Source organism: Aquila chrysaetos, chromosome 7 (genome assembly GCF_900496995.4).
Source record: "Aquila chrysaetos chrysaetos chromosome 7, bAquChr1.4, whole genome shotgun sequence".
Taxonomy (NCBI): domain Eukaryota; kingdom Metazoa; phylum Chordata; class Aves; order Accipitriformes; family Accipitridae; genus Aquila; species Aquila chrysaetos.
Genome location: NC_044010.1, coordinates 11,570,845 through 11,598,677, shown reverse-complemented (window position 1 = coordinate 11,598,677; position 27,833 = coordinate 11,570,845). Strand labels below are relative to the sequence as shown.

At 39.1% G+C, this 27,833-nt stretch overlaps 1 protein-coding gene across 2 annotated transcripts in view; it reads left to right on the top strand.

Moving 5' to 3' along the window:
- Positions 1-3,528: 3,528 nt before the first annotated feature.
- GUCA1C (guanylate cyclase activator 1C) overlaps positions 3,529-27,833 on the top strand; it is a 36,455-nt gene continuing 12,150 nt past the window's right edge. The window contains exon 1 of one of the 2 annotated variants that reach the window (XM_030020445.2): positions 3,529-3,827. In XM_030020445.2, the coding sequence (XP_029876305.1) occupies positions 3,624-3,827 (204 nt within the window). In that variant the 5' untranslated portion in view covers positions 3,529-3,623. Of the gene's footprint in view, positions 3,828-9,490; positions 9,779-27,833 lie in introns of those variants that run through there. The other variant, XM_030020446.2, reaches the window with a different exon arrangement.

The following is a 27,833-nucleotide window of genomic DNA, read 5'->3' as shown; positions in this document are numbered from 1 at the left end:
ATTACATCTTCCCCTATATTTCGTAACATCATGCACAGAGAACTTGAAATTTCCTAGATACAGTTTATCAGAGCCTCAAGGGCCTTTATTTCATAACCAGTGTTACTAGCCTTGAGTCACCTCCATTACATATGAAGGTCTAAGTGCAGGTGCCATCTGGTACAGTGCTGAGAGGCTCCAGGTCACCCGGCTTTTTTTTCCAATCATGTTCAGAGGAAAGTAAGCACATGGTATATATTTGATACAGCCACTACTCAGGCAATAGGTTTCTGTGTACGACTGTTGATGCTGGATTTAAGTCTTTGGAATTAAATTCTGGTTTTCACTCTGATGCACAAGTTCAGCTGCTTCTTTCCAGGCCTCACACTTCTTTTATGGCAGAATTTTATGGGAGTTTTTTCTCACAGTCCTGTCAATCTCTCTGTTATGTGTTTATTTTCCTTTCCTAGCTGCTTTCCCTCCCCTTTATATTATATTGCCTGCAGACCTACAATGCACATTCTTCACTACTTCTGCATTCTCTTTCTTTCTACTTCTGGACTTTGCATGTAGGGTCATACACGTGAAGAAATATAATTCCCAACCTGGATGTGCAGATATGATAAGTCTGAGAAAATTGTGCTTTAATTAGAGAAGTATCTTTTCCTCAGAGTGAAAGCGAGGATGGTATTAAATTGCTAAAAAAGAACAGTGTTGCCAGCATAGCCCTTCTAATCTGCCTGTACTTCATCACTATAATCCCCCAGTAAAGCTATCCTAACAGGAATGTGGCCTACAAGAACTCCTTTAAAAGCAGTTTCTTCTTCTTGCACTTAATTCTAGCTTCCATGTTTTCACTTTATTCTGGGCTATTGCACTGCTTCTTCAAGTCTTCTCAGTGTTCTCTCTTCTTTATTTCTTAATTATGACCTTTGCTGATAAGCATGTTGCGTTTGTTCATATGCTTATTTTGTCAAATGCTGCAGTGTAAAATTTAAATTTTTTTCAGATTCCTCAAATAGATGATTTGGAACAGCTTGATTATTATCTTGAAGAGTTACTTAAATAAAATGTAGATTTCTCTGGCGTTTTAACATTGTCTTCTGTAAGGACAAAGACAACAGAGTTAGATTCTTCCATGCTATATGAAAGAAATATGCATGTTTTCAAGGACTGAGATGGCTTAGTCTCTGATACTCACATTTATGCTGTCACATTTTTCAGAAGCACATTTGAAAATGAAAATGTACAAAAAATGATTGTAGACTCCTGTATTTACAAAAAAAACTAATTGTCTATGGCTTCTGAAAGTTGAAACCTTTGATTTTTTTTCCTTTGAATGTTGCTGTTATTTCTGGGGGAAAAAAAAAAAAAAAAAAGAAAAAAAAAAAGAAAAGGAAGTCTGAGTAACGTTTGAGTTTTAAAACACTTCCTTTTTTTTATTGAACAAGAAATTTGCTAGGTATACACTTGCAAAATTCTGTGATGGCATTTCCAGTTACTAGCTATTGAAAATTTAGATTTGATGAACAAAGATAAAAGACTGAAGATTGCTACTTCAAGCTACCTTTCTTTTGCTTGCTGTTCTTGGTTATTGCAAATACAGCATTCTTTGCCTGCTAGTGATATTTTGAAGTGGAGTATTTCCAAATACCATTTCACATGTTTCAGATTTATTCTGGTTTTATTCAGTATTTTACATAGGTAATCCCTGCTGCTTCTCAGTATTGAAGGCCTTGATCCTCCAACTGACAGCATGCTAGCAGACAGCTATTGTTGCTTTGGGGAGACTGTTAAAAGATGTGCAACGAAAGACTAGAGATTAGAAAAATCACCTTTTAATGATAGCTACAGTATATGTCGCTATTGAAGTCCTCCAGGCATCCAGGTGCGCTTTTTTTCCCCTTCCTTCCCTCCTCGGCAGCATTGCCCTGACTGGCTGCAGACTCTGGTTTATGCAGTGTAGCTATAAATATATGCTGCAAGCCTGTTCCAGTCACAGCCCAGCTTGTTCCAGCCCTGTCACCTTTTGCAGTGAAGGCTTATATCTACTTCTGAGAAATATTTTTACAATTCTGATCTTACATGATTGGTGTGTCCCAGCTCTTTATTTGCCTAAAGAATTAAACAGAGCTCAAAATACTGGATGACCACGTGAGCCTGTGTGCTGGGACATACATCCTGCCCTAAACCTTCTGCTGCAGCTTGCCCCGGTTCGGTTACACCACCCTCACTGTGCAACACCAACAGATACACCACCACTCATCCCTCGTGCCACCTGAAAACCAGGTTTCGTGACGTGTCCAACAGTAGCATTCAGCTTCTCTGCAGTTTTGAGATCAAATCTGTCTCTCGTGGCTGTTGATACCACTTTTGCAACTGAACCAGCCCGAACCTTGGCCCAGAGGAAAATTCAGCTCGTGCAGCCGCACAGCGCACCGGGGGCAGCCGGACTGCGTTCTGCTCTGCAGAGGGAAGTAGAAATGCTGCTCGGGTGGTGCTCACCTCTCCTCTTACGACACCCCACCGGAGTGCCATTGATGAGACAACACCTTTATCGTAGGCTTAAGTGTAAAAATTGTATTTTTACATTCCACCAGTTTAGTCTTTAACTACTGCACGCCACAGCATATGCTGTAAGGTTTAAAAGCTGTAAATTGCTATGTACAGCTATATGGATATTATGACATTACTCTACAAGTTTCCACAATTTGAATCAGCAGAAGTAGCAGTCCTGCACCCCCTCTACTGCTGGCCACCCTTTTTCATCCCTGCTTAATCTGTTCTCTTGTACAACCCAATGTTTTGTGAGACCAGGCAATGCAAAATTTAAATAACGTTGTCTAAAGCTAACTATATTTATTAGTGTTCAATTTTATTGCAAGCTTTTGCCTGGATCTTTTCTTACAGTTGTTCCCAAGTGCAACCACAAACAATCATGGTGACCTAAGGGAAGGGAAAGCATGGGATTGAATGAGCAGTGGCAGTGGGGGACCAGTTTTTAGGACAATATTGGCTTATGCAAGACCCAAATGCTTGTAGAACTGCTGTCTAAAGAGAATAGCAAGGTTTTTTGTGCTTAGTGTATAGCTGCTTTCAGTTTTTTTCAGGTTATCCAAGTCAAATCATGTTGCAGTTTTGGCCTATAAGGTAAGATTTGGGCCACAATATATACAAAAGTAATAAAAATGAAGTCAGTTGCTACAAGGCAGCTGCACAAAAGGTATCCAAATATTAAAATGGGGCTGAAGGTTTAGTTAAAATCCTTGTGAATTATTAAAACAAAGGTTTAGAAACTGCTCTCAAAGTCCCGGTGTGTTGCTTATTCAATATTCATCCAGTTTACGTAGCTTTAGCACCACAGATGCCAATGCAAGATGAGAATCAGCATAATCAGTCCTCATGCCCTGCTGAGGCTCTGCAAACTGACTGCACAAAGACTGTAATCAGCTGATAAAACCATGGTGCACTAAAACTGGTAGCCAGTAATCTTGCTAGGGTGCTATATTTACTTAGTCTATATTGGTAGTGATCTGTAAGAGGTTTAAAGTAGCTCTCAAAGGCAGAGCTGGTGTTTGAATGATTGTTGTTGGGAAGCAAGAGTGAACATTTGGATGAATAAGTACTGAAAAAGGTTACCTGGTATGCTTGATGCTATGGGTGCTGCTGGATCAGCAGATGACATTAATGCTATGGAAATTCACCATTGGTACACAAAATTTATGAAGGAGTGCCCATCTGGACAACTTTGTCTGCATGAATTTAAACACGTCCTGGATCTACACGGACTTACTCCAGAAGCTAACAACTATGTTGAACAAGTATTTCACACATTTGACATGAATAAGGTAAGAATTCATTCTTCTTGGCTTTCTTATGGCTGTATCATTTGATGCACTCAGCAACATGTCTCAGAGGGCTGGCAATGCTGACTAGTCAGAGGTAATGGAAGTGATTCAGAGGTGATTCAATAGAAAACTACAGGCAAATAAACATGAGTGGCAGGCAAACAATTTTGAATGCTCTGTTCCCAGTACATTTTGCCATTTTGAAAATTGCATACAGTCATTCTAATACATGTTGAATAGTTTCTCATCTTTGAAACCCAGATTTTTATCATTATTTTCAGTGTGTGTTAATAATTGGAAGTTTTATTTATATAGCTCTGCTTGAAAAATCTTTTTTAAAGCAATAAGTGTTTGGCTGGATCCATGAGTATTAATGCTTTAAGAATATGCAACATAGACACAACATGATTCCTTCTGTCACCAAATAAAATATTGCCGGATTCATTCCGAGCACCTTCTGTGGCTTAGTTTGGTATCAGTCAATCCCCCTTTTTCACAGACACATCTGTCTGGTTTTGATCCATCTTCCCAATTTTACTGCTTAACATCCTAGGTCATCCCAAAGGCATCCAGCAGCTGTTAGTTGCATTGCTGTCTCATGTTCTTCCAACTTGGTGTTCATACAGGTTCCTTCTAGCCATGAGACCCATCCCGAAGACTGTGCCTTGTTATTTTCCCCTTAAGCCAAAATAACACTTTCTATCAAATGCTACAAAAGAAGTGGAGAGTCATCTGTAACTCCTACAAAAGAGGTTGTCCTTGACTGAAATAAGGTTTAGGCTGAATTGTCAATATTACACAATCAAAGTCTGCTTCCAGCTAATAGAACAGATGGGCCCATCATGGTATAAAAACTTTTTTTTTTTTTTTTTAAAAAAAAAAAGCATTAGTGTTCTCCACCCATGCCATTGATCTCAATGAATTCAGAGATGTAATGAAAAATGTGTTACTACATTACACGAGTTACTTTAGTGGCAGGTTAAAACTGGTCCAAATTGTAGCCAGAACTACTCCAGACAGTTTCAATTTCCAGAAATGGCCTTTCTCTTCTTTATTATGAACTGAATTACATTTGTTTCGGAAAATGCTGAGAGTATAAGGTACCGTGTGTGTTTTTACATCCAACCTTTCTTGTATGGTGTCCAGCAGACTAAGAATTCCCAGAGTCAGTACCTTTGTTACACCATTTTCTTGCTATGTGTATTTCCACACACACCCCCACCTCCAATTCAGCTTGCTTTTTTGGTATTATGTAACTCTTTCTTGCATAATCTTCAAGTACTGTTCCTATAAAATCATGCTCTTCCCATGCTCTTTTCTTCCCCCTGCCAATTACCACATGGTTAAATATACGGGAATTTGATTAAGTAGCATCACTTAACTCAATAAATGTGCTAATTACAGATGATGAGCGAACTTCTAGTCCATAAACATGGAATCTGACTGGCAGAGATTGTCAACTTACTGTGTTCTTTTCCACTAATAAATCGAGCCATTATGTTCCCAGTAAAGCATCGTCAATGCTAACTTTCTTGGGTAACACGCATGGACAGTATATGAGCTCATCTAAGAGCTTTTTCAGTTGAGCTTTAATGTGTACCGCAAAAAGTCCTTGACGTTTCAGTGCTCTTGAAAAATATTTGGAAGTATTTCCAAAATTTATTTTAGAAAAATACTTTCAAAGCAACTAGTGACTTGAGGATGTTTCAGAAAGTTGAGCCTGCAGCTAGTTTTAGTTACTTTTCTGAAAACTGGAAGGTGCAATAAACACTTCCTGAAAATCAGGCTTCTGTCAAGATGATAGCATACCGGTGCAGGACCAACCACAGGCATAGGGAAATTCAGTGTTTGCCATGAGATAACTGAGGGTGGGGAGAGAGAAGAAGGAAGTACCCTTCAAATAGTTTTGCACCAACAGAAATGCCTAGAACTTGCCACTACTGCTGATATTGGTCTATATGTTTGAAAATATCTATTGTACTCAGTAAATGATGCATCCAGTACAGGCAGACAGTGCAGAATAAATTAAATACAAGCTTTCAGGGCACAGTTGCTGTTTACCACCTTAGCCCATTCAGGTTTCTCTACTATTTATAGTTTTTGTCATCAAAACTGTAACAGTTTTCTTCACGTGTTTGTATTACTTATTAGTATTGAGAATGTGCATATAGATGCTGGCATTTATTTTTATATACTTCAAGCATTACAATCCAACATGTTACAGTTGTGAAGAATACTCTTCTATATCTAGGTTGAGTACCTTTCTGTAAGGAAAAAATATTTTCCAAATGTAGCTAGTCACTCTGTATGAAGACAAGTCTTAGGTGAACCTGGAACCTGTCTAAACAGGGAAAGAGCTCTAAACCAAAATGGTGGGGAGCTTTTGGGGGTGGGGGTGGTTTTTTGCGGGGCTTGGAGTGGGGGGGATGACTTTTGGTTGCTTGGTTTTTTACAAGTTTCTAATTGCAAGGCCTCCCTCCCTGTACAAATAGCTTAGCACCCAGGGAGTAGCTTGCTCAAGTTATCTGATGAATATTAAGACATACGCCTTAAACTTCTCAGGTTTACATGCATCAGAGTTTGACTGTTACATAGTCCTATCCATCAATCTCTGAACCCCTTCCCCTGTTTCCCCATAACTTTTTAATTAATTGGCATATTTCAATGAAATTTCACAGAGCAGGCATTTCAGCTAATTAGTTCCTAAACTTTTCATAAAAATTTGCAGCTGGGTAGCAGGGACACACCCAGAGTGAATGCCCCACTCATGCAGAATTCAGCTTTTATTCATTGTTTAAGGCAACAGCTGGCTGGCAAAATAATCAGGCACTTGTTTCCTTTTGCCTGGTGAGGATACAGGGTGGAGCTGGGGTACCAGGATGCAGAGATTTAGGGGACAAAAGACAGAGTCTGTACAAATCTAGGCTTTTGTTTTGCTGTTCCCAGAAGAGCTTGTTTAATTAATGTTCCATGTTAGACTGAAAAAGATGTTTCGATGTTTCAATGTTTTATCCGTTTGGAAGTCTTCCCCCCATTTTAATGAAATTAAACAATGACTTTGCCTTTAGGGCTTCATAAAATCCACTATAAAACTGCTTATGCTAGGCTTATAACTTCATTATTTAATAATGAGCTCCCACTAAAGATCTGATATTTATTTCCAGTTCTGCAAGATGTTGTAACAATCCTCCATTAGCTACTGTAATCTGAGGCACAGATTTTATTGTATATTTTCTTAATTGAGCTGTTGCAGCAATAAGCCCAGGAAAAGTTATTTAGAAGGCTGGACTGGAATAGCACATTTAGAATAGTCATAGAGCTGGGATCGTATGGTCTGTATCCTTTTGCAGCTGGAAATAATATGAAGAACGTGGCATCTACTCCCAGGTAAAATGCTGGCAAGTTTTTCTCCTTTTCCAAGCTATTTCTATAATTTAGTGGCTGGAAAGGCTTAAACACTTAAAAAAATAAATCAAATTAACCAAAATGTTTTACCTGAATGTTTTGCTTTTTTCCTTTTTAATAATAGAAAAAAAAGTCTATTTTTTATGAAATAGCAACAGTATAATTTTTAATGAAATGGCAACAGTAAAACTACAAGATTCAGATACAACACATAGCAACTAGATAAGCTGTAGCTTAGTCTTATTTTTCTCTTGCCTTGAATAAAGCCTTGTGAGAGCCTCACTGAAAAGCCTGTGGCAAATGAGGACCAGGACCTCTCAAGCCACATGCCAGGATTTCATAAGCTTCCTCTTTGGGATTCACACCATGTCTGTTTAGTTTGATATGATGTGTATATTTATCTGTTGTAAAGTATGTTTCCTGTGAAGTCATTCTGTGGGGCTTCAGGCTGGCATAGGGAACCAATTTATGTAAGAAGAAGAATGAGATGTTGGCATACCAGCTTGCCAAGAGTAATACATATGGGATTTTTATGGCTTGGTATGGGCTTTCTCAGTAATAGTATCCTCATACCGTTCTTGATCACCCTGACTTTATCAACACTTCTCTAACAAGAGCATGACTTATCTGTAGTACAATCAAAAAGCATTTGTCTTCCGCATTCTGATCTTAATACATAAATCCAGCTCAATACTCCTTTCCATGCTTAGCAGAGCCAAAGGATCTTATTTCAAGATGACTCAGCTCTTCGCAAGTTAGATGAACCAAATCACTCTGCCCTCCCTTATACTTCAGTAGAATAACAACCTACCTGATTTGGTCTGTGAAAAGTATTTAACTCTTTTTTAACCGAATAAGCAGACATTTTTAGTCAGTTTGTGAAAGAAACTATGCGTGAGTCAAGGTTCTGAAGTGGCATAACATTTAGAGATGCAAAAAGTCATTACTGCACTGCAGTGGGCAAGGCAGTCTGAACAATTATATTTCGAAGTTGAATATTGCAGGGTAAGTTTTCATTCTTTTCTTTTTTTTTTTTTCCTGAAATCTATATGTTATTTTTCTTCTGTTGGAGGATCAGATTTTGTCTACTGCCATGATGGTAAAAATCACCGCCAGATCTTCGACATTACTGGATGAGGAAAAGAACTTGGGATCTAATCTCTTGCAGCACATATTTGGCGTTTAGGAAGTGAGATTCCAAGCAAACAACAGACTTTGGTGTGTTGCCAGCTTCTCCCTGAACCTGAAATTGCTGAAGGTGCCTCTATCAGCTTTCAGTTTCTATGAAACTGAAAGTGCCATGCTTTAAATATTCAAATTTCTATCACTGTATTATCTGAAAACCGATCACTAAGACTGTGTGAACAGAACGTGTGTGTTAAGTAGATTATGCAAATGAAGCAATATGATTACTTTTTAGTGCCTCCACATGCTCTTACTGTTTCAGAATGATATACATAAGGACATGTTCCTAGTTCTTTTTACCTTAAGATTATATGAAAAGTATTTATCACATGCTTGGCTTAGACAGGATGCTAAGTCAAACTGAAAGTAGGTACTTTTAAGTGGAGAGTCATGAACAGTCTGCCTTCAGTTAAGAAGTTCCCTTCCTGAATTTCACTAGCTCTGATTTATATCCTTTCTTCAGGTTCTGGTGTGTGGATTTCACCAGGTTTTGTATTTAAATAACCTGATGTTTCCTGTGAGAGATTATCAGAACATTTGTTTTCAATGCTAGTATCATGATGCTGTATGGTCTGTCTATGTATTATCTTCCTTCAGCTGAATGAACACTTACTGGCACACACCAGAGTCACCATACGCATCATTAGTATTTTGCAGGGTTTATGATTCTCCCTGTTTTCCAAGGGGCTGAATGCAAAGCTTTCCAAACAAAGCACAGCAACACCACTTCACAGTTTGGGAAGGATTCAAAGTCATCTTAGCCAAGGCATTTTTAGTGCAAAGCACTGTAAGTTTAGCAAGAGTGATATCTCTGTGGTATCTGCACACCTGACACAGGATCTTGCGCAACACAACCACAAATGTCATGTTTTGTCTTCAAGAGAGCCCCTGCAGAAGCAGGCTGAGCCCTGGGAACGCATCGAGGTAGCCACAGAGAAGGACCCACCTATTGACAAGCCTGCTTGCATTCAAACAGGTCACGAAGGATTATCACGTGGAATTTCTAATTTTACCTAATCCAGATCTGCAGGGATCTTTAAGAGGTTTATCGTAGTTTTGCAGCTCCTAGTTTGTGGTTGAATTCTAGCTGGAGGTGAGCCAGGGAACATACGAGCACTGCGCAAAGGCAAACAGTGCAGCGTGGACGGAGAGGAAGGGCAGACAGTGCTATGGGTGCTGGGGAATCAGCTGATGATTTTGCTGCAATAGAAAACAGTCAGTGGTACCAGAAATTTATGAAGCAATGCCCCTCTGGGCAACTTACTCTCCATGAGTTTAAGAAAATACTGGGTTTACATGATATGAACCCTCAGGCAAACATGTATGTTGAGCAGGTGTTTCACATCTTTGACATGAATCAGGTAAGAAATTTTCTTGGACTATTTTCATCATGAAATGTATGTGTTAGCATGAACAGTAGAGGACTTTGGCCTAGTGATATCAAATAAGAAACAGTAGGTAAGTGGGAGTTGTTTTTTTTTCTTCTCATTAATTTTCAGCAGCTGTGCAGCATTACTTAAACTGAGAAAACTGGATTTGTTGGACTCTTTTCAGTGTCATCTAGGTTGTTTAAGAGAAGAGCTCTTCAAAAATCTACTGAAGTTTAATTCCTTGTAAGTGGGGCAGGAAGAGAGTCTTAAAACCCTCATGTTCCTCCTCTTTCACTACTGGAAGGTTGTGTGAATATTTTTGTCTTCACTCTCCTTTTTAAACATTATTTTCCCCACCATTTCCAAAGCAAAGTCTGTTCAGATCTATTGAGCTGCATTTTTGGACAGTTACAATTAATCTATCCTTTTTTTCTTTATTTTATTATCACCATTTTTATTCTTATTTGGAAAGTTTGTAAAAGAGTAATATAGCTGTTTTATTTCCTTACCCACCCCTTTAAAAAAGCAACTTTTAAAGCTGAGCAGTGGAAGGAAGGTAGACTTGAGTTATTGCATAGATCAGAAACCAGAAGACCGTGTTACTACTTCTAAAAGATAAATGGAAAGAATCAAGAAATGCAGTGGAAAAAGTACAGTCAAAAAACAGGAATAGGCAGCAATAAGATAAGTAGATACCAGCTCTCCAGGAAAGGACAGAAATAAGTGAAATGTAAAACAAACAAACAAAAAATAAAATTCACAAAATTAAGGCACAATTATAAAGAGATGGAAAAAAATGTTCAAAGAGTAGAAGGAGGAAATAGAGTCTTATTCCTTCTTCATATGTTAATTAAAACCCTCATGGAACTGAAATGCAAGCTGTGGAGAAAAAGTGTTGAAAAGGTAGTTAAAATCTTAGCGAGAGATTCATTCTCCATCAGAAACAGAGCTGATACTTGGACAAAAACAACATACGGCAATAAATGTGGTTGGTTGCTCAGCTGCAGTAAGAGGTAGAAGAGGCTGGCAATGGCAGCCACAAGATCCAGCCCCTCGGGATGCCTTTCCACAGGGCCTGTCTTTCCACTGGCCCAGAAAAGCAGAAAAAGGGATTACTAGACAGAAATACTGCCGTGCTCTTCAGCAACTGCAACAAACCCTTGCCTTGCTAACCAGAGCCGCAAGGAGATGCAAGTTGCTCAGTGTCTGCACGGTTTGGGAAAGACTTCAGACACCAAGAAGGAGAACATCTCCAATCAAAACAACGGTACCTAATTAGGGAAGACAGCCTCTCCTTCTAATTAAATGTTTACTGATGTCTCTTTCTATTGGCTTGGTTTTCCCTTCTCCAAAATGCTTAACTCAGTGGATTTTATTGCTGGTGCAGGGAAAAAAAAACAAAAAGGAGGGGAAAAAAAAAAAAAAAAAAGAAAAAGAATGCTTTAATATCCAAAGTTCTTCCAAATAGCTGTGCTGCGTAGGCAGATAAAAACAGGAAGCTGGGATTTAGAGTTGTTTAAGGATCTATATGTAACATTATTAACTGGAAAAATCCAATTTGTCTAAGCTGAAATCCTTCAAGAAAACAGCCTGTGGCATCAAAATGTCATTGGGGTGGGGGTTAATTCAGAGATATTACCCTTAACACAAAGATTTGGGGGACTTGAAACAAGAAGTTTTTAACCTAAATTACTTTTTATAAATTTAAACTAATGGGGGTTTTTTGCCCCCCTTTCTCCCCAGATTATCAGCATGCAAAAATTCATGGATTTCTTTTCTTTTTATTTCTCCCAGTTGGAGCCAGGACATTTCATTGGCCTCTCAGATTTTCCCTGGATGAGAGGACTCTTTCCCTTCATTTCTAATGAGACCACTTAAAAGTAACAGCTTAACAGTCATTACACTGCCTCTCTCTCCTTAATCAGAAGTTGTTAGTCCCACTTGCAGTTCCCTGATGCCCACAAGGCAAGGCGCAGCCCAAGCTCTTGCCAACCCTAATTTCAGGAAAATCAGTGAATTTGTAATAGCTACAAAAAGAAAGTATTCCTGACTTATCTTCCTGACAAAGGAGGATGCACCTCTTTGGCAACTAGAAAGCTTGATGAAAATAACAACTTCAGGAGTGGGCCCTCATTGTGTTAAGTCTTTAACTCCAAATGGAAAATGTAAAGTCGGTATCTCAGAGCACTTCCCATAATCATTAAGCTGAAAACAACTGCACTACAAATGGTTCTGTGGGAAGTATAAGACTTGTTATTTCATTATGCATGGTCTGCTGGTTATTTATAGATACTGGAGCGCTGTAGTATGTGTGGCTAACAACACCCACGAAATCATGTCTGTAAATGGTTAGTTTAATGACCAAAAAAAAAAAGCCTAAGCTAGACTGTGTGCAACTAAGATAAGCACAATTGCTTATCTCATCACCAGGACGTGTATCATTGTGCTACACTCATAATCTCCATGAAAGGAATAATGAAGCAGTAGTACAAAAAGGAATCGGACATAATAGGCTTCTATAGATGTATTTTTAAATGGTCACTGCCTTCTGTTTCAGTTTTAAATCCATACACAAACCCAAGGATTTCATTGTTTGTAGAAATATAGTAGCAGGCACACAAGGAATGTGACTGTGAGCTAACAAAGTTGTGCCTGTGCTTGATCAGTGTTTTCAATGACAGAATAATTAAGCAATTGTGTGTATATTCCCACACACTTTGCTAATAATTAAGCAAACGTGTGTATATTCCCACATGCTATGACTAAAATACCATAGAAAGTAGTGATGACCTCTCTTTTCCTCATCCCCATGCTTGAGTTAGCGAGAATTTGGTGAGTACTCTCCTCTCAGAGAGATTAGAGGTTGTGTCCTACTAGAAACTTGCCTCATCAGGGCAAAAGCTTTCTGGTTTTTGAAGAAGAGGAAAACAATCCTTAAAAGCAAGCTACCATTCTGACGAAGATACAGGAGAAGGAAAGGTTAGCTTGGTCCTCCTCCTTGTAACATGCACAGGAGGAGGAAGGCAAAATTTAGAAGCTAAACACTCATTAAAAGAGTTAAAAAAGTGTAGGGTGGGCCATAGGGAGAAGATGGTGATGCTTGGGACCTTACAGTTTGGGACTTCAAAAAAACCAAAAAAAAAAATGTTAAAGCCTTCATGGGGTAAATTTTCTGACCAGGATACCAGCTCTTCCTGGAGGGATAACCTCCTCTTTCAACAATTTTATATCTTTGTCCAGATGACTCTCATTTGGGCAGCCTAGGTAGTCCTTCTGAAAACACCTCACCCAGCTCTGCTTGAGCTGGGAGGTAGCTTGCATCTACCTTAAGAAACGTGAATGGACTCTGAAGCTGGCTGGAGATGAGGAGTAGCCCTGTGCCTGCGGGGAGCTGGCAATGAAGTTAATAGAGGGAGATGGCAGGATAGGAGGAAGAAAACTATGCTTTTAAGTCAGCTGGTTAGGCAGGGACGTGGGAATGCCCACAATGGTGCTTTCTCTGGTCCTGCCCTGAGCAGTGGCAGATCTCTGTATGCACTCAGCACCGGTAGGATCCAGCATCTGATAGCAGTGGAGTGCAGGGAGGAAAGGGGAAGGAAGAAGAGAGAGATGGGGCAAAGTCCCGAAGCACAAGCTGATTCACGCAGGAGAGAGAAATGGCATTTTTCAGAGCAAACAGCAAATTACTGAGGAAGGAAAAAAGGAGTGGGGCTGGAGTGAGCCAGAGTCGATTCAAAAATGGAGAGGAAAAGACAGAAAGTTAATTGGCAAAGATGACACAAATTTAGATAAAAATCTGTAGATAAGCATTTTATTCAAATGCATTTAAAACTTGGCATTTGCCACTTCAAGCACTAGCAGCTGGTTTTTTTGTCTTACACTTAAAACAGGTAGCATTCAGCTGAATCTATCACAGTGGAAAGATATGTGACCTCCTTGTTTCACAACACAGGGATTTAGTATCTGCTGCCTACAGCTGAGTTACCGCTGCTTTCGCAATACCCAAGAGAAAGAGAATGTCATCTTTATTATTTTACTTTTCTGCCATTTTTCATATCAAGGTAGTTCCTGATCACCCTGCTGTGAAGTTTGGGGGTTTTTTACAAAAAAACAAACAAACAAACAAAAAACCAAAACACACATCAACCTCTATGTCCAAACTCTGTCAAAAGACTACCTCTACTTCACTTGTAAAGAAATCTAAATTACATCATCTTTTCCAAAACTGATGAGATTTTATACCATTTTCAGAACAGGACTAATGAATCTGGGTTTTTTTCTCATGTTTCCCTGCAGAGACAGTTGGCTTTACCTGCAGTGTGCATTTTCTGTGTGCCCCATGTTCTTGCAGTTTAGCAACAGTCTGTCCTTGAACCAGCAATCTTCTTTATTACAGGACTGTCGTTTTCAGTGCAAGTACATAGTCCCACTGTTGCCTGTTTGTATCTTTTTCTTAATTCCCAGAATATTGTACAGACTCCAGAAAACTTCTTGACATCTCTAATGTAGATCTCAATAGATACTGTAATTTTATCTTCATCTTTTAGCATCAGTTCAGTTTGCTGCAGATAGCTCATTTGGAATTGCTTCACTGGGCTTCCTATATACAAACTAGTCTCTATACTTGTTGTTTCAGTGTTCTTTGAAATGGCTTTGCTATATTAATTTCTTCAGTTCAGCTCCACATTGTTATGAATTTTTCTATTTTTATTTATTGAAGTAGAAATGCTGCATTGTCATTGGCTTCTGCAACAGGTGATTTGTGTAGAATTTCTACTATCTCAGCACATGCTTTGTCTGTGAGTTTATTAAGTGCTGTCAAACTATGCAGCGCCTTATAAATTTTAGCCTTTTTGTGCCCCATAAAACTCGCCTTCCTTTTTTTGTCAGGTGTAATATCAGCTATTATATACTTTTCCAGTCCCCTACTAGGGGTGAGGGATGCTGTGAGACTGAGCTATAAATCAGATCACTTTTTTCCCAGGCATGTTTGCTGTCTTTTACAGGTATTTTAGTTATTGTTATTAAACTAAAGGGATCCTGAAAACAGGTTTTACTTTGAAATCATTCCGACTTTAATTTAACATTCTCTTGTAAGTTTTTTACCAGAACGTACAAAATCTGACAAAAATCTGACTTCTAAGGCCCCATCTTTAAGTCAGTGCGGTGTTCTCTCTCAAGTGGCTCAGTCACCATGGGTACACTTCCCCAAGACTTGCTATTTGGAAGCAAGCAGCAGAGGGTGTGGGTTTTGCAGAGGGAGAAATAGGAGGGAGGGGAGAGGGATCAGTAGATGTGAGCAAGTCCCAAGTTCCTATGCCTAAATGGGATCCTGTGAACAGTGTTTGCACAAGGCCGTGTGAAGAGATGCGAGAGAGCTGTCATTGTCCAAGTGGAAGAGATAAAAAGGGGAAGGATGACTAGCACTGGGTGCGTTACTGATGCACAGTTCTTAACCTAATCATATCATGTAAAGTTTGTAACCTGCTTAAGTCGTGTTCCTGGTGCCCTGTCTTTCTCTGGTGTTTGACACAATGCCTGGTCATTGCTTTGAGAGAAGGGCACGACGGCTGAAGAAGAAAATTCAGGATTTTTGTCAGACTCTGCATAGCCAAGAGGTTTGTCTGCTTATTTCCCTTCACCTCCCTTGCCCTCATTTCCTTTTCACTCACACTCACCGCTGCAGCCGGCACTCGCCTGCGGACGAGATGCCCGCACGAGAGGTGTACCCGCTCTCCCTCGGTCACACAGCAGCTCTAGGGCTCAGAGATGGTCCCTCGGGGAAAGGCAACACACCAACTACCCAGTTTGCTGTATGTTCTTTGCCTACTGAACCAGTTTTGGCTAAACTGATGGCACTGTCTGTATCTTCCTGTTTAATCTTCAAAAGTTCATGGGCACTTGAGGAGTGTTCAAGCTTTCATACTCGTATGCCGCGTTTTGAAGTGCATGATATTAAACTTAATGATGTCCTTGTGGAGAGAGCTGTAGCATAGCCCGTTAAGAGTATGGGAGTCCTTCTCAAAAATTGACCTGATCCAGTAAGATATTGATTGCTTTCTGGCTTAAGTCGGGCTGGAGGGAGGTTGCCGTTTTTCATGAGGCACTCGGCACCTCACAGGACTGTGCTCTTTAACTCCACCGTGTGATTATAAATGAAAAGGATGAGTAGGAATGTCTTGTTCCTTCATTTCTAACATCCTATAGTTTTACACCAGTATTTATAGCTCCAAATTTGTCTGTGCTATAGTAATGCTTCTGAGCCACTCATCTCCTCGTATAGAAGCTAATCAGTACAGAAATATTATTGATACCTAACCCCTTCCCTGATCTTACAGAGGAAGAAGGAATTCATCTGAAAGCTGTAAAATAAAAAAAATAAAAGGACTACAGCACTGACCAACAGCAAGGAAACTTGTATTTAATTCACTTATCAGACCAAGCTGATTCTTGTTAAAAAAGTTACTGTAAAAGATTCCTCTTTCGCTCAGGTTCTGTCACACGGCTGCTGACCAAAATTGTCTGTTTTATCTGGGTATCCGCGTTGAGAGGGGAGAAATAGGGTGTAATTGCACACAAATACAAGATACCACACAGCATATTCATCATATGAAGTGCCTCAAGGAGGAGACCAAAGGGGTATGTTTTTTGAAAGGCTTAATCCACCTACAACAGATAGAATGTAATAACGGGCATGTCTGCACTCTCAACTTTTTCCATCCTTATTTACAGCAAAAATTGTAACTATTCCTTACAGCCAATCCAGGATAAGACTTTTGTGTGTTGCTAATAGTTTGCACATAATTCCAAGTCAACCACTTTGAGGATGTCCCGATTTTTATTTTTCTTATAAGCATGTTTGTAGTCAGTGGGAGAGTCTGGATTTTCATGAACTATAATTTGAGCGTGGCTCTCTTTACTTCTACTTTAGCCACATTCTGCAATCCCATCTGGTTTAGAACTGGGCAAAAGACATCAGAGGAACTAATCACTCGCAGACAAGTATGGGCTGTTTTCTAGGTCTCTCTTGAGCACTGTCTCATGTTCATAAGGTCCTGGAGCTGGCCACCTTGAGCCCTCCACTCATTGCGATGCTGGAGCATCCCAGGGCACTGCCTTGTCAGCACATGCTCTGCAGAATTGTGAAACCTTCAGATTTGTGAGACCTTCAGATTCTGGATTAATATAAAAGTGAGGCGAGTGGAATAAAAGCAGGTTTCAGAAAGAGCATTTGCTCACATTTAATTGCTGTGGCAGTGGCCAAACACACTTAAAACAAAATGGGAACCCTCTGCTAATTGTTACTTCTCAATCTGGTGTTTCAGAGTCGTGTCGCCCTGCTCTGCAGGCTGTCATCACTCTCATATATGAAGCGGTCAAGTTGCCAGATAGCAAAGCAACTCTTCCCGTAAGAAGTAGAGGGCAGATGCTTGGGGAGGACTTAATACATGTATTTTAAACATAGAGGGACAGTATGTATAGTGTGGAGGGCAGAGAGGCTGGACGAGCTGCACCGGGATTGTCAGCTGGAGAACACTCTGTCTTTTCAGCATGGCTTTCAGGAACACCATCCTGGAAGATCTCAGCTGCTTCATCTGTGTGACTGAACTCCCTCTTTTACCAGGAACTTTCTTGCTGCATCTTTCTGAACTTTATCATTGTCTTCATCCTCATCTTCCTCAGATGAACAAGATCAGCCAAGGCTAAAGGATGGAAAAACAGGCTAATGATCAGGAATTCAGTCTCACTGAAAAACTGCGTCATCACCCATCACATTGCTGACAATCACACATTTCAGCAACACATCCTTGGGGGATAGCAGGGTATGGCTGTATAGTCAATATAAGAGAAAGCATTTCCCCTACTGTCTTCTCCCATGTCTCTATTTTGTAATGCTTGGGGTCACAGATACCAGACCAACAAGGGGTGGCCTACTTGATGACAGCAAGCTGTGTGGGTTGGAACAGCAGTCCCTCTACCAGAGAAGGCCATGTGTGCCCAGCACTAGCACCTCACCATCTGCCAAATAGGGACTGGGCCACTCAAGTAAAGCAAATCTATGCATTTACCAGCCTTTGCAGCTAAGGGCTTTTCCCAACTATCACATGCATGGCCATTGACAGAGATTGTAATCCTTGAACACCTCTTGAAGTCTCTTAGCTTAGCACCTCTTCCAATCCCTAGAGACAGCCTTCTTTTTTCAGGTGTTTCATACCTAGGTTTGCTGAAAATTTTAGCTCTCTGTGTAACGTGGAGTTGAGCTGTGGTTATATAGCAAGGAGGTCCCAAACTGTAGATTAGCTTCAAGTGAAAAGAAAAATGGGGGAGGACCCGAAAACCCACCAAAAACCAGAAAAACAGAGTAGAGGAATGGGTGTTAAACAATACAGAAGCTGGGAATCAAGCTAGAGTGCAGCAAAGCTCAGAAATCTATGCTGATCACTAGCCTGTGAGCATTTGTAAAGTTATGTCAGGTGTTGAGAGGATCAACCTTGCTAGGTAAGGATGCCAGGCAAACAAAGATAAATCTGGCATATTTGAGACCAGCAGAGGGTTTTGTTCAGAAAAAAAATGGCAAGAACCCATTTAAGATGTAAGATTTATATCCTGAGCCCACAACAACTTTTTACAGAGCTTTACAGATTTGTTGTATTTTAATCTCTATTCGGTATAATGATTGCGTTTCTGTTGCCATACAGCCGTTGTTTCTTTACCTAGTACCATTAACAGCATTCCATTTTCATAATTTAATTATATTTTTTCCTTTATTACCAAGATTAATGTCCACTATTTTTAAGGTATACTTTTAGAAATAACAAGAACCAATCAAACACTTTTCAAGCACATGGCTATGATGCTTTTTATGTGGTTAAACTGGGAATAAAGTGGCAACAGACCAGCCGCTCGGGGCAGGATAAAGTAATACCATATGTTATTGATGAGGTAAAATAAGAGGATTTCCTTATTCCATACACTCACTTTTTGTCCTACACCCTTTCTATGGCTTTTTCCCTTCCCCAGGGTCTTTGGCAGAAATGTAGGTTTTGATCTTGAAAAGTGCTTTTAATTAAGTACAGATGCGTGAAGGGTGGTCAATGGATGGCTGACCGGGAGTATCACACTGTGGGCTCTGAAATGGCAGCTATGATTAGACAAATAAGGGGTCATTATCCTTCCATGACACTATGTAGAACATTTAGGCACTGTGCAATATTAAATAGCTGATAATCTTTCATCTCCAAGCCACAGAAGTTAATGGATGCAAGTAGTTGCATAACGCACAAATTCAGAAATAATTTGGTCATTTGAGTTTTTGCTTACCGTTTCTTTCAGTACTAAAGCAACTTCTCACGTTTGTAGATCAAAATCTTATTTCCTTTGCTGTTATATTCTTGTCTGGTTGTTGCTTTCTAATAGAATTATCCCAGTGAGTGGTGAAGTATACAAAACTTCTTGATAGAAACGATTTCCTTTCTCGTAATAGTACCCTTTATATACAAGTGCTGTTTAGCTAGACAGCTAGCAAAGTTGAACCTTCTCCCATGTTTCCCCCAGCTGACTTTTATAGATATATGACCTGATTTTTTCTTTACCTAACCTTTTGTGGCCAGAAAATACTATGGTTTAATAGTGGAGCTTTTACAGTTTAAAATTGTTATGACTTCTGTTGCTGAAGCTTATATATAAAAGCACATAGTTTGGGGACTAGTTTGCAGTTGATCTAAATCTAAAGAAACTCATTCTGGAAAACTTGAGTCATTTAATAAGGCCTTCTACTCTCAGCCTAAAATATATTTTTCTCATGTAGGCTTCTGTTTTTTCACAAATAGGAATCTGCTCAGAAAGCTGTGGTAAAGTGTTAGGCCTGAGATTAATCTACAATTCCAATTATAGCAGCCTAATGCTCCTTGAGTTAAGTTAGGGTTGTCCATGCTGGGAGGTATTTTATCACAGAATAAGATGATAAAACACTCTTAAAAGGTGCATAGACTTTCTCCTCTGTGTTTCATGTATGCCCAGTTTAAAACCTCTAGCAGATAAGGTGTGGAATATTAACCTCATAGGATGCCAGTGGGACTTGCAGGGAGGCAGGTAATCAAGTTGTGAATTACTTTTCAGCTCCTTGTTAGCCTTGCTGCTTCCAGCTGAAGTCTGTTACAGACATCCTTCTCCTACTTAGGATTTCCATTTAAAAAAACCAACTTGCCAGTAAACTGGAAAGAATTAAAAGGGAATTATGGCAGCATGGTAGGTTTTTTTGACAATCATGATAGATTGAAAGCCTAGTCGAAGCTTGTTTCACTCAAGTCATCCACACAAATACCAACAGGAATTCAGTTGCAAGCCAAACCTTATCATTCCCTGGATTTCTTTAGGTTGGAGATAATAGAGTAGTTCAGCTCCTCACTCATGGAAATTACTAAGGTCAGTGGATGTATGACAAGGAGGGGTACACCTTCACAGCACAATTCAACGTCATGTAGAGGTTGAGGTTACCTCTGGTCTTGGCAGGAGGCAAACCATGTAAGCTCAGAGCACTGCACTAACTTCACCGTGCCAAAGAGGCAATGCTACCGTGGCTGTATGGCTTCCTGGACTCGGTTATCTCACGTACTTATATGTGCAAAGCATAGTACTGTACAGGTATTGACGCCTATGGCTTCAATGTATAAAAGCTGTTTCCAGTCAGTGCCTGTTTCTATTGGAGATTAGTGACATAGGCTATGTCCTAAAAGCTTTCTTCTCAGGAGCATACTAAATAAATGCTAACCATTTCTGGTGTGTCTCTTGTGCAGACCACCAGCTGTTTCATAATTACTTGACCTTATACACCAAGTATGCAGATGTCTTTAATTTTTCCGTGTTTCTTAAAAACAAGGGTTCTATGTCAAGACTTTTCATCCCTTCCTTGACCTCTGTGGTATGCTTTGCTAATAATTAAATAAACAAACAAACAAATAAATAACTATGTTAGTGAAGTTTGAAAGTCGATCATCATTCTTAGCTCCAGTGAAAAACAAAGACGCTGAATGTTCAGAACTGTAATTGCAAAGTTAACTTTCCTTGAGATTACCACGAGGAGTGCAGGAGGTAGAATTTAAGCAAACGTTTTATTCATGACTCGTATAAATAATGCTTACAAGTATTAATGTATAATGGCATTGGGAGTATAACAAATGGTGGGTTTATCTTTTGTCACAGCTTTCCAATGAAAACCTTCAAAAATAATGTTTTTATTAAAATACAAGTGCAACAGAGTTCATTTTTTAAAAGATTCCCTTTGTGGTCATTTTAGGGAAAAATGATCTCAGTTCTCTTCACCATTAAGCTATTTGTAATACAAAAATGAAAAAGCTGCAATCATATACAAGTAAGCTGAATTCCTCCTGCTTTTTTCCCTCTGCATCTCAGTCCAGACATAGCTATCATGCAGTCCTAGTTCATGGACCCCACTGATGAATTTTAGAGAGGAAACAATTATGTTTATCTAAAATACTTCAGCAGTTGCCAAGTATACTGATGTATATTTGGTTTTCTGTGAGAATATGTATCATATTCCAGAGAAATTATATCCTTCAAAATGAGGTTACACCAAAGGAGAGAGCATATCTAGAAAAATAATGTCTGGGGTATTCATAATATATTGGAAGTGTCAGTTTCTCTTAAACAGAACTAAGGAAACATTCTATAGTCAGCACTGCTACTATTTAACACTTATTCTAAAAAATCTTATTTCTTTAAATCAGAAACCCAGATCACTTTCATCCACTTCCACTGGCTTGCAGATAGGTTTTGCCACCACTAAAAATAAAAATTGAACACTGTAAGAATTGATTGATTGATTGGTTTCTTATGACCTGTGAAGGACAAAATTTGCATAGCCATTTAACACGTGAAGCAATGTACTGAAAATGGGATGCTGCTATTGTAGTTCTCTTATTGCTTATTTTGGCATTAATTGAAACTAGCTACAGGAATAAGCGTCTGTTGATTTGTAAGAAAATGGGATTTTAAAAGGTAGGATATATACTGTGAAGAGTAAAGAAGATCAATAGGAATGTAGCACCAAAGGAAAATTATGCAAGTTCAAGGATTTTCTGTTAACATTTTATAAACCATTGAATAGTTCTCAACAGAGAACAGTATTTTCTGCTACATTTCTTATGCAGAGATAAAGTTGGTAGATGCAGAAAAATGGACACTCCACAGCAAAGGGTTTAAGAAATCGTTAGATAAGGAGCCACCAACTGATGTCAATCTTTAATCATCTTTCTAGTTTGTGCTTTTTCATCTAAAATTTAAAGTAGTTCTGTGATAAACAAGAGTTCATCTGACATCATTATGCAGATTAGAACTATAAAAAAGGATTTTAAAAGGAATCCATTTTAAAATCTAAAGAAGAAAGTTAAACAGGCTGTTTGATGTACAACAGATAATGAGAAATGCAAAAATGTGTTACTTCAATAGAACTTTGTTGTGTGTCGAAATGACTACATAGCAACGTAAACTGAGTCTCAAGCTACAACTTTTTTTTCTTTTTTTTCCTGAAGAGTAAGAGTTTCCCTTCGCTCCTCATACTTTGCACAATGCTGACAAGTGTTGGGAGGCAGACCACCATTCCTTTTTTCCTCATCCTAGCTCCTTCTGTACTGTCCTGCTGTGTCTTTACAGTTCCGATTTTCAGGTAGTCTTTTCATCATCTGATTCTGTGTTCTGGCTATAAATAGATGTTATCCTCTCTGGTTATAGGGACATGAATGAGATTAGCCAAGTGTATCTTCTCAGGTATTGTAGTAGAAGGAAATGCAAATCATTTGGCCATTAAATTCTCTATGAAAGCAGTGGTTGCACCTCATATTCCAAGAAAAGTGTGCAAATGTTCACAGAAAGATGTAATACTTTTCAAAGATGTTTTGATGATCAATGTAACTCATTCTTCATTTGACTTTCAGTTGTTTTCTGCCTCCACTTTCCCCCCCTTCTTAAGAATTATTAGAGACAGAGGAATATTATTTTCATTGTTATGAGGCAATTAGTTGCTAGAGATTCTACTGAAGACATTACTTTGTTAAAGATTGACACGGCCCAACTATGCAATGGTTACCTAGCACCGTGTGATAGCTGCCTTCTACATTCTTACTGAAGGCATGAGGAGCTCTTAAGAGATGAAATAAAATGGCTGCTAGTAAGCAATACTTTAAACACTACTTGGAACCTAAATATTAAGTGTTTCCACCTCTTGTGGGATTAATTATAATGGCTCAGGGCATCTTTGCTAACTCTCATTTGCTGGAAAATTTGATCTTCAGTTGGGCTTCCTTTCTCAGATTGTCTTGCTCTGATGTGTCCTCAGGACCAGGAACAGCTGCTGTGATATGAATTGTTAGGCTGCCTAAGGAACTGCCTAGACTATTTGCTGCATCCTTACATGTTTGCAGGCATTATCAAAGTTGACACAATAGAATTGGGTGTGATAGTTAATAGTTATCCAAAGCAGGGTGATGAGAGAGGATGATAATTACAGAAATATTTTCCCAAATTTTCCTGAACAACTGTCCTCTTTTGTATCATAAGTCTTCAAATAGTTGCACAAATGTTAAGTTCAGCTGTACACATAATTTTAGGGATGTCTTCAGGCTGAAATGACTCTTTGGACAAGTACACTTTTCTTAGCTGACTCTAACAAGCCAGCTTAACCCAGGCAGTAAGGCTGCAGCAGCAACATCTGCATTACACACTACACTATGGGGCCAAGAGCCCTATAAGCTGGTATTGTGGTTGGCAAGACATGCTACGTTTTATGCTATTCCTTTTCCATGGTTGTTGTGTTGACTCAGCACACTGGGATGGCACTACCACTTTGCCCAGAGAAGTCTACCTCTTGCTTTTTCTGGTTTTGAACCCTTTTTCACTCTCACAATCGCCTTCGATTAGTCTCCCCAACAACAAACACTTAGAAAATTTTCTTTTCATGACAGTCATAGCGATCACATTATAGAGTCAGCAATAAAAGCCTGTGTGTCAAAAAATTAATCAGCTTCTAAACCAAGGGCTAGAAAAAAATAAGAATCAAGATATCTCTTAAGCAGAAAGAATTCTTCTGTCTGAAGTAACAAAAATCTACAGATCTTACTTCCTGAAATATTTGGGCTTTTCAGAGTTGACATGTACATGTACAAATCCATCTCCCATTAGTTTCGGACACAATCCAACAAAAGCAACAAAAACAACAAAGCCAAACCATTTGCTTCTCCTTAATCTGGAGTAATGTAGCATAAAATTATCTCAAATGTAATGTAACTAGCCTGATTACTGTAAATAAAGAGGAGGTTAAATTATGCTTTGCTGTTTTCAAGGCACTGTAGTTATATCATTTTTGTGAGCATGCTTCAGTGCTTTTGAAAGGTACTGCACCCTTATAAAAAACTCCACGGGACAGAAACTATGTTCTACAAATATTTCACCTGGTTCCATGAAACACTACTCTCTATTTATAGACTGTCTTAAAGAATGTCTTTGTTCTACTTCTTAACTACCTCCACAATTTTTTTTAGATACAATTTTATATATTGATTCCAAAAAAGAATCTATTACTTTGTAAGGACTTTCCACAATTATTGGTGCAATTTCACAATCTTAATTTTGTTTTCTAGTGGTTTGGCACAGGACTTACTGATGTGATAGTACTAGCTTATGTTACAATAATGTGTCATTACAAGCTAAAAGCCTACGTTAACATTACCATTAAACTCATCACTTGCTTAATGTCAGTACAGTTGAATTCTTGACTGTAGGATTTGATGGTATGAGTTATGATCTCAAAGTTTTAGACCAGAGGCAATTCCCCAGTAGTGGCACAGCAGCATCAAGCGTGGAAGGCTGATTCTTTACATGGGATATTGAAGTGAGGTCTGTCTCAGATTTCTGTTACAGCATTGCAGAATTCAGTGGCTTTTTTTTTTTTGCATTTCAAAAAAAGTAATCTGAATGTCCAAGAAATTTTCTCTTTAAAAACAAAATTTCAAAATATTCATGAAGGCAAGGGCTGTTAAGTAATATTCCAGTTGAATTTGCAGTCTTGATGCTTAGCTGGATTGGATTAAGCTATGTGATGGGGCAGCACACACCATGGAGTGTCCCCACCTCATCGAGTAGCCCCTTCCTTGCCATCTGTGCACACCACGTCCAGGCTCACTGCATTTGCAATAGACATTTCCTGCACTTGGGCAGTAGGTCCATCACACTGTAGAGCATGCCCCGACCAAAGATAGTGTTTGTGTGTGGTGCAAGGCCAGAGGTACTACATCCACCAATGCTTGGCAGGTGGCTATCAGGAGTCCCCTTTCACGCTAGGACCCGGCACCTGAGATCCACAGGTTGAGACAGCCCAGCCAGTAGGTCCTGTATGAAGCTGTAATGCCAGCTACATTGCACAAGAGACCTAGAGAAAATGAATCACTGCATTGCATACAGGGAAATTAGTGGCAAAAAGTGCTGACAATAAAAAATAAGCACTTAGAGGTTTGGTCAAGTGGTTCTTTGGCTTAAGTTTTTTCTTTGTTTTTTTCTTTAACATGGATTAAATTTGTATCACGTACATTTTTACTGAATGTCCTGCAGAAACAAATGTAGCAAAACTCAATGTGAGTCAGTATAGAAAGGGAGGAATATGAAAGAATGATGAAGTTCAATTTTATTTAAAAATAATAAAATAATCTTCATGTCTGTAGTCTCCCATTGAGTTGTGCTACCCGAGTTCCTACACTCCTTGACTGTTTTTAAAACGAAAGAAAGGGTTTAGAGTCATTTCCTCTGCAGTTACTCAGTGACCAAAATTACACATCAAACAGAAGCAATTGCACTTTTCTAACAACATGTGTAGGGTGTCTTTGAAAATTTCATTTAAGTGTAAACAAATTAGCATGTACTCTGTAGCTTTCACTGAGCTTAAGAAGCGCTTGGAGCATATTACTACTGTTACTAGCTAACACTGTAATTTTGTCATGTTACATGAATAGGCAATGAAGATTAACTTTACAATTAATCATAATTACTTTTAAATACTTCTTGTTAAATTATGATGTAGATAAAGGGGAAAGTAATTTTAATGAGAAACAGTTCAGGAATCTGCTTCTTTTATTTAAAGACATTTTAAGTATTTTTTAAAAGTGCAACTGTCTTTTTTTCTATTTATTTCCATATTAATTATGAATAGAGAAGCTAAAGGCTACTCCAGGTTTACATTTTCTTCTTTTCCCCTTTTATCATTTAAGTGTTGCTTTGAAACATCCGAAAATATGCAATCATGATTCACACATTTGTTGGCGACAATGATGTTGGCGAACCACACTTTGGAAATAATAATTGCAGAAAAAATGCAGCATAAATTGAATGATCTGTTTTAACTAACTTGGCCGCAAACTCATGCAATGACAATAAATTGGTAGCTGCTTTCTTGTGACAAAACACAATCTATAATCTCCCATTTTTTACAGAAATAAAAAATGCCTACTAGGCGAAGAAGGTAGAGATTATTAACTTCTTCCTTCCCTGAGGTCCTTTATCTGATAATACTGAGCAGTTTAGGGAATTATAGTATATGTGTTTAACTTTTAAGAGCCTTCTTGCATACATCCCTTGAGACATTAATTCATAAAAACATTACCTAGGAGCACCTGAGATAATCTGCCAAATAGAGCATCTTTGCCAGTATAAGACATGGATGTCTTCAAAGTGCTTTTCCTGGAGGTTTGTCTTGCTACATTCTTGGGTTTGTCAAACAAGAAAAATGTGCTTGAACTGTCAGCAAGAAATTTGCTGAAAAAAGCATTATGTGGTCATGGCTGCATTTTTTAGTTTTCTCTCTCTTGCCTACTGCTTTGTTTTAAGTTGGGGAAGTTGCTCCTAAAAGCACAGGCAGAGGCTTAAAATTAGAGGTGCAGAAAGCTGAACACCACCATCCAGGAGATGACGGCAGAAGACTAGGTCCCTGAGCACATGTTTTCCTTCAGTACAGCCCTCCTGGGCACTGCTGTGCCATGCTGCAGGCTGAGCACAGGACCCAGCCCGATGCCTTGGTCATTTCCCTGTCTCTCTGCTTCTCCAGTAATCTTGAAAGAAAATCGTGAGTGATGGCAGGGGGTTGGGGGGTAGTTGTTAATTTTAAAGAAATTAAATTGTTTGTCACCTTAACATTTTGGATTTCACCAGGTTTCACCAGGGTAGCCTACAAGCCTGAGAGCCAGGACACATAGCTGGCTCTGCATTTCCCAGTCCTCTAACACAAAGGTCCTGGTTTTTCTAAGTCCCCAAATCTCACAGGTCCTCTTAATCTGGGCAAAGCAGAACCTTGTGTAACAATCTGGTCAATACAACCTCATCTCTTTATGTAACAGTGGGTATGCAGCTATCACAACACCACTTAACGATCTGCAGCTCCTAATTCCCCGCTTCGTTCTTCATCCTTATCTAATGGCCTTTGCTTGCCCAGAGTCTCCCCCCACCCCATGACAAATGCCAGCTTTGTTTACTTGGGAAACTGGTGATTCTGGCCATAGTCTGCAGGGGATCTGGAGCTCTCTCCAAGCCCCAGGCTCCAATATCAGACCTTAGGGACGTGTCAAAGTAACAGAGTCACAAGTAGCTCTGTATTTCTTCAATAATGTGTATGCAACCTTTGAGGAACAGCTAAAAGTCTTCAGAAGCAAAAAGCAAGCAAGGAAATGGGGGAAGATGAAACGGAGCAAAATGAATCTTCCTTTTGGTTTCTGAGGGCAGAGAAAGCAGTGCTATATTTGAAATGGGGTCCAGAGAGAAAGAGAGAAGCACACAGGATTAGCTATAAATTTCACAGTTATTCTGAGCTGTTGTAATCTGCTGTTTGACCTGTGTCTCCTCCCCCTGCTTTATGAGGTTTAAGTTGTGCTCTGAAAGACAGGGAGTGGGGAGGGAAGGTGGCTTAATGTCCTAAGCCCTACGTTTGAAAGAGCTAGACCATCTATATTTGCACATTTGTTAATCCCGATAAAGCCTATTGAGCTATTCT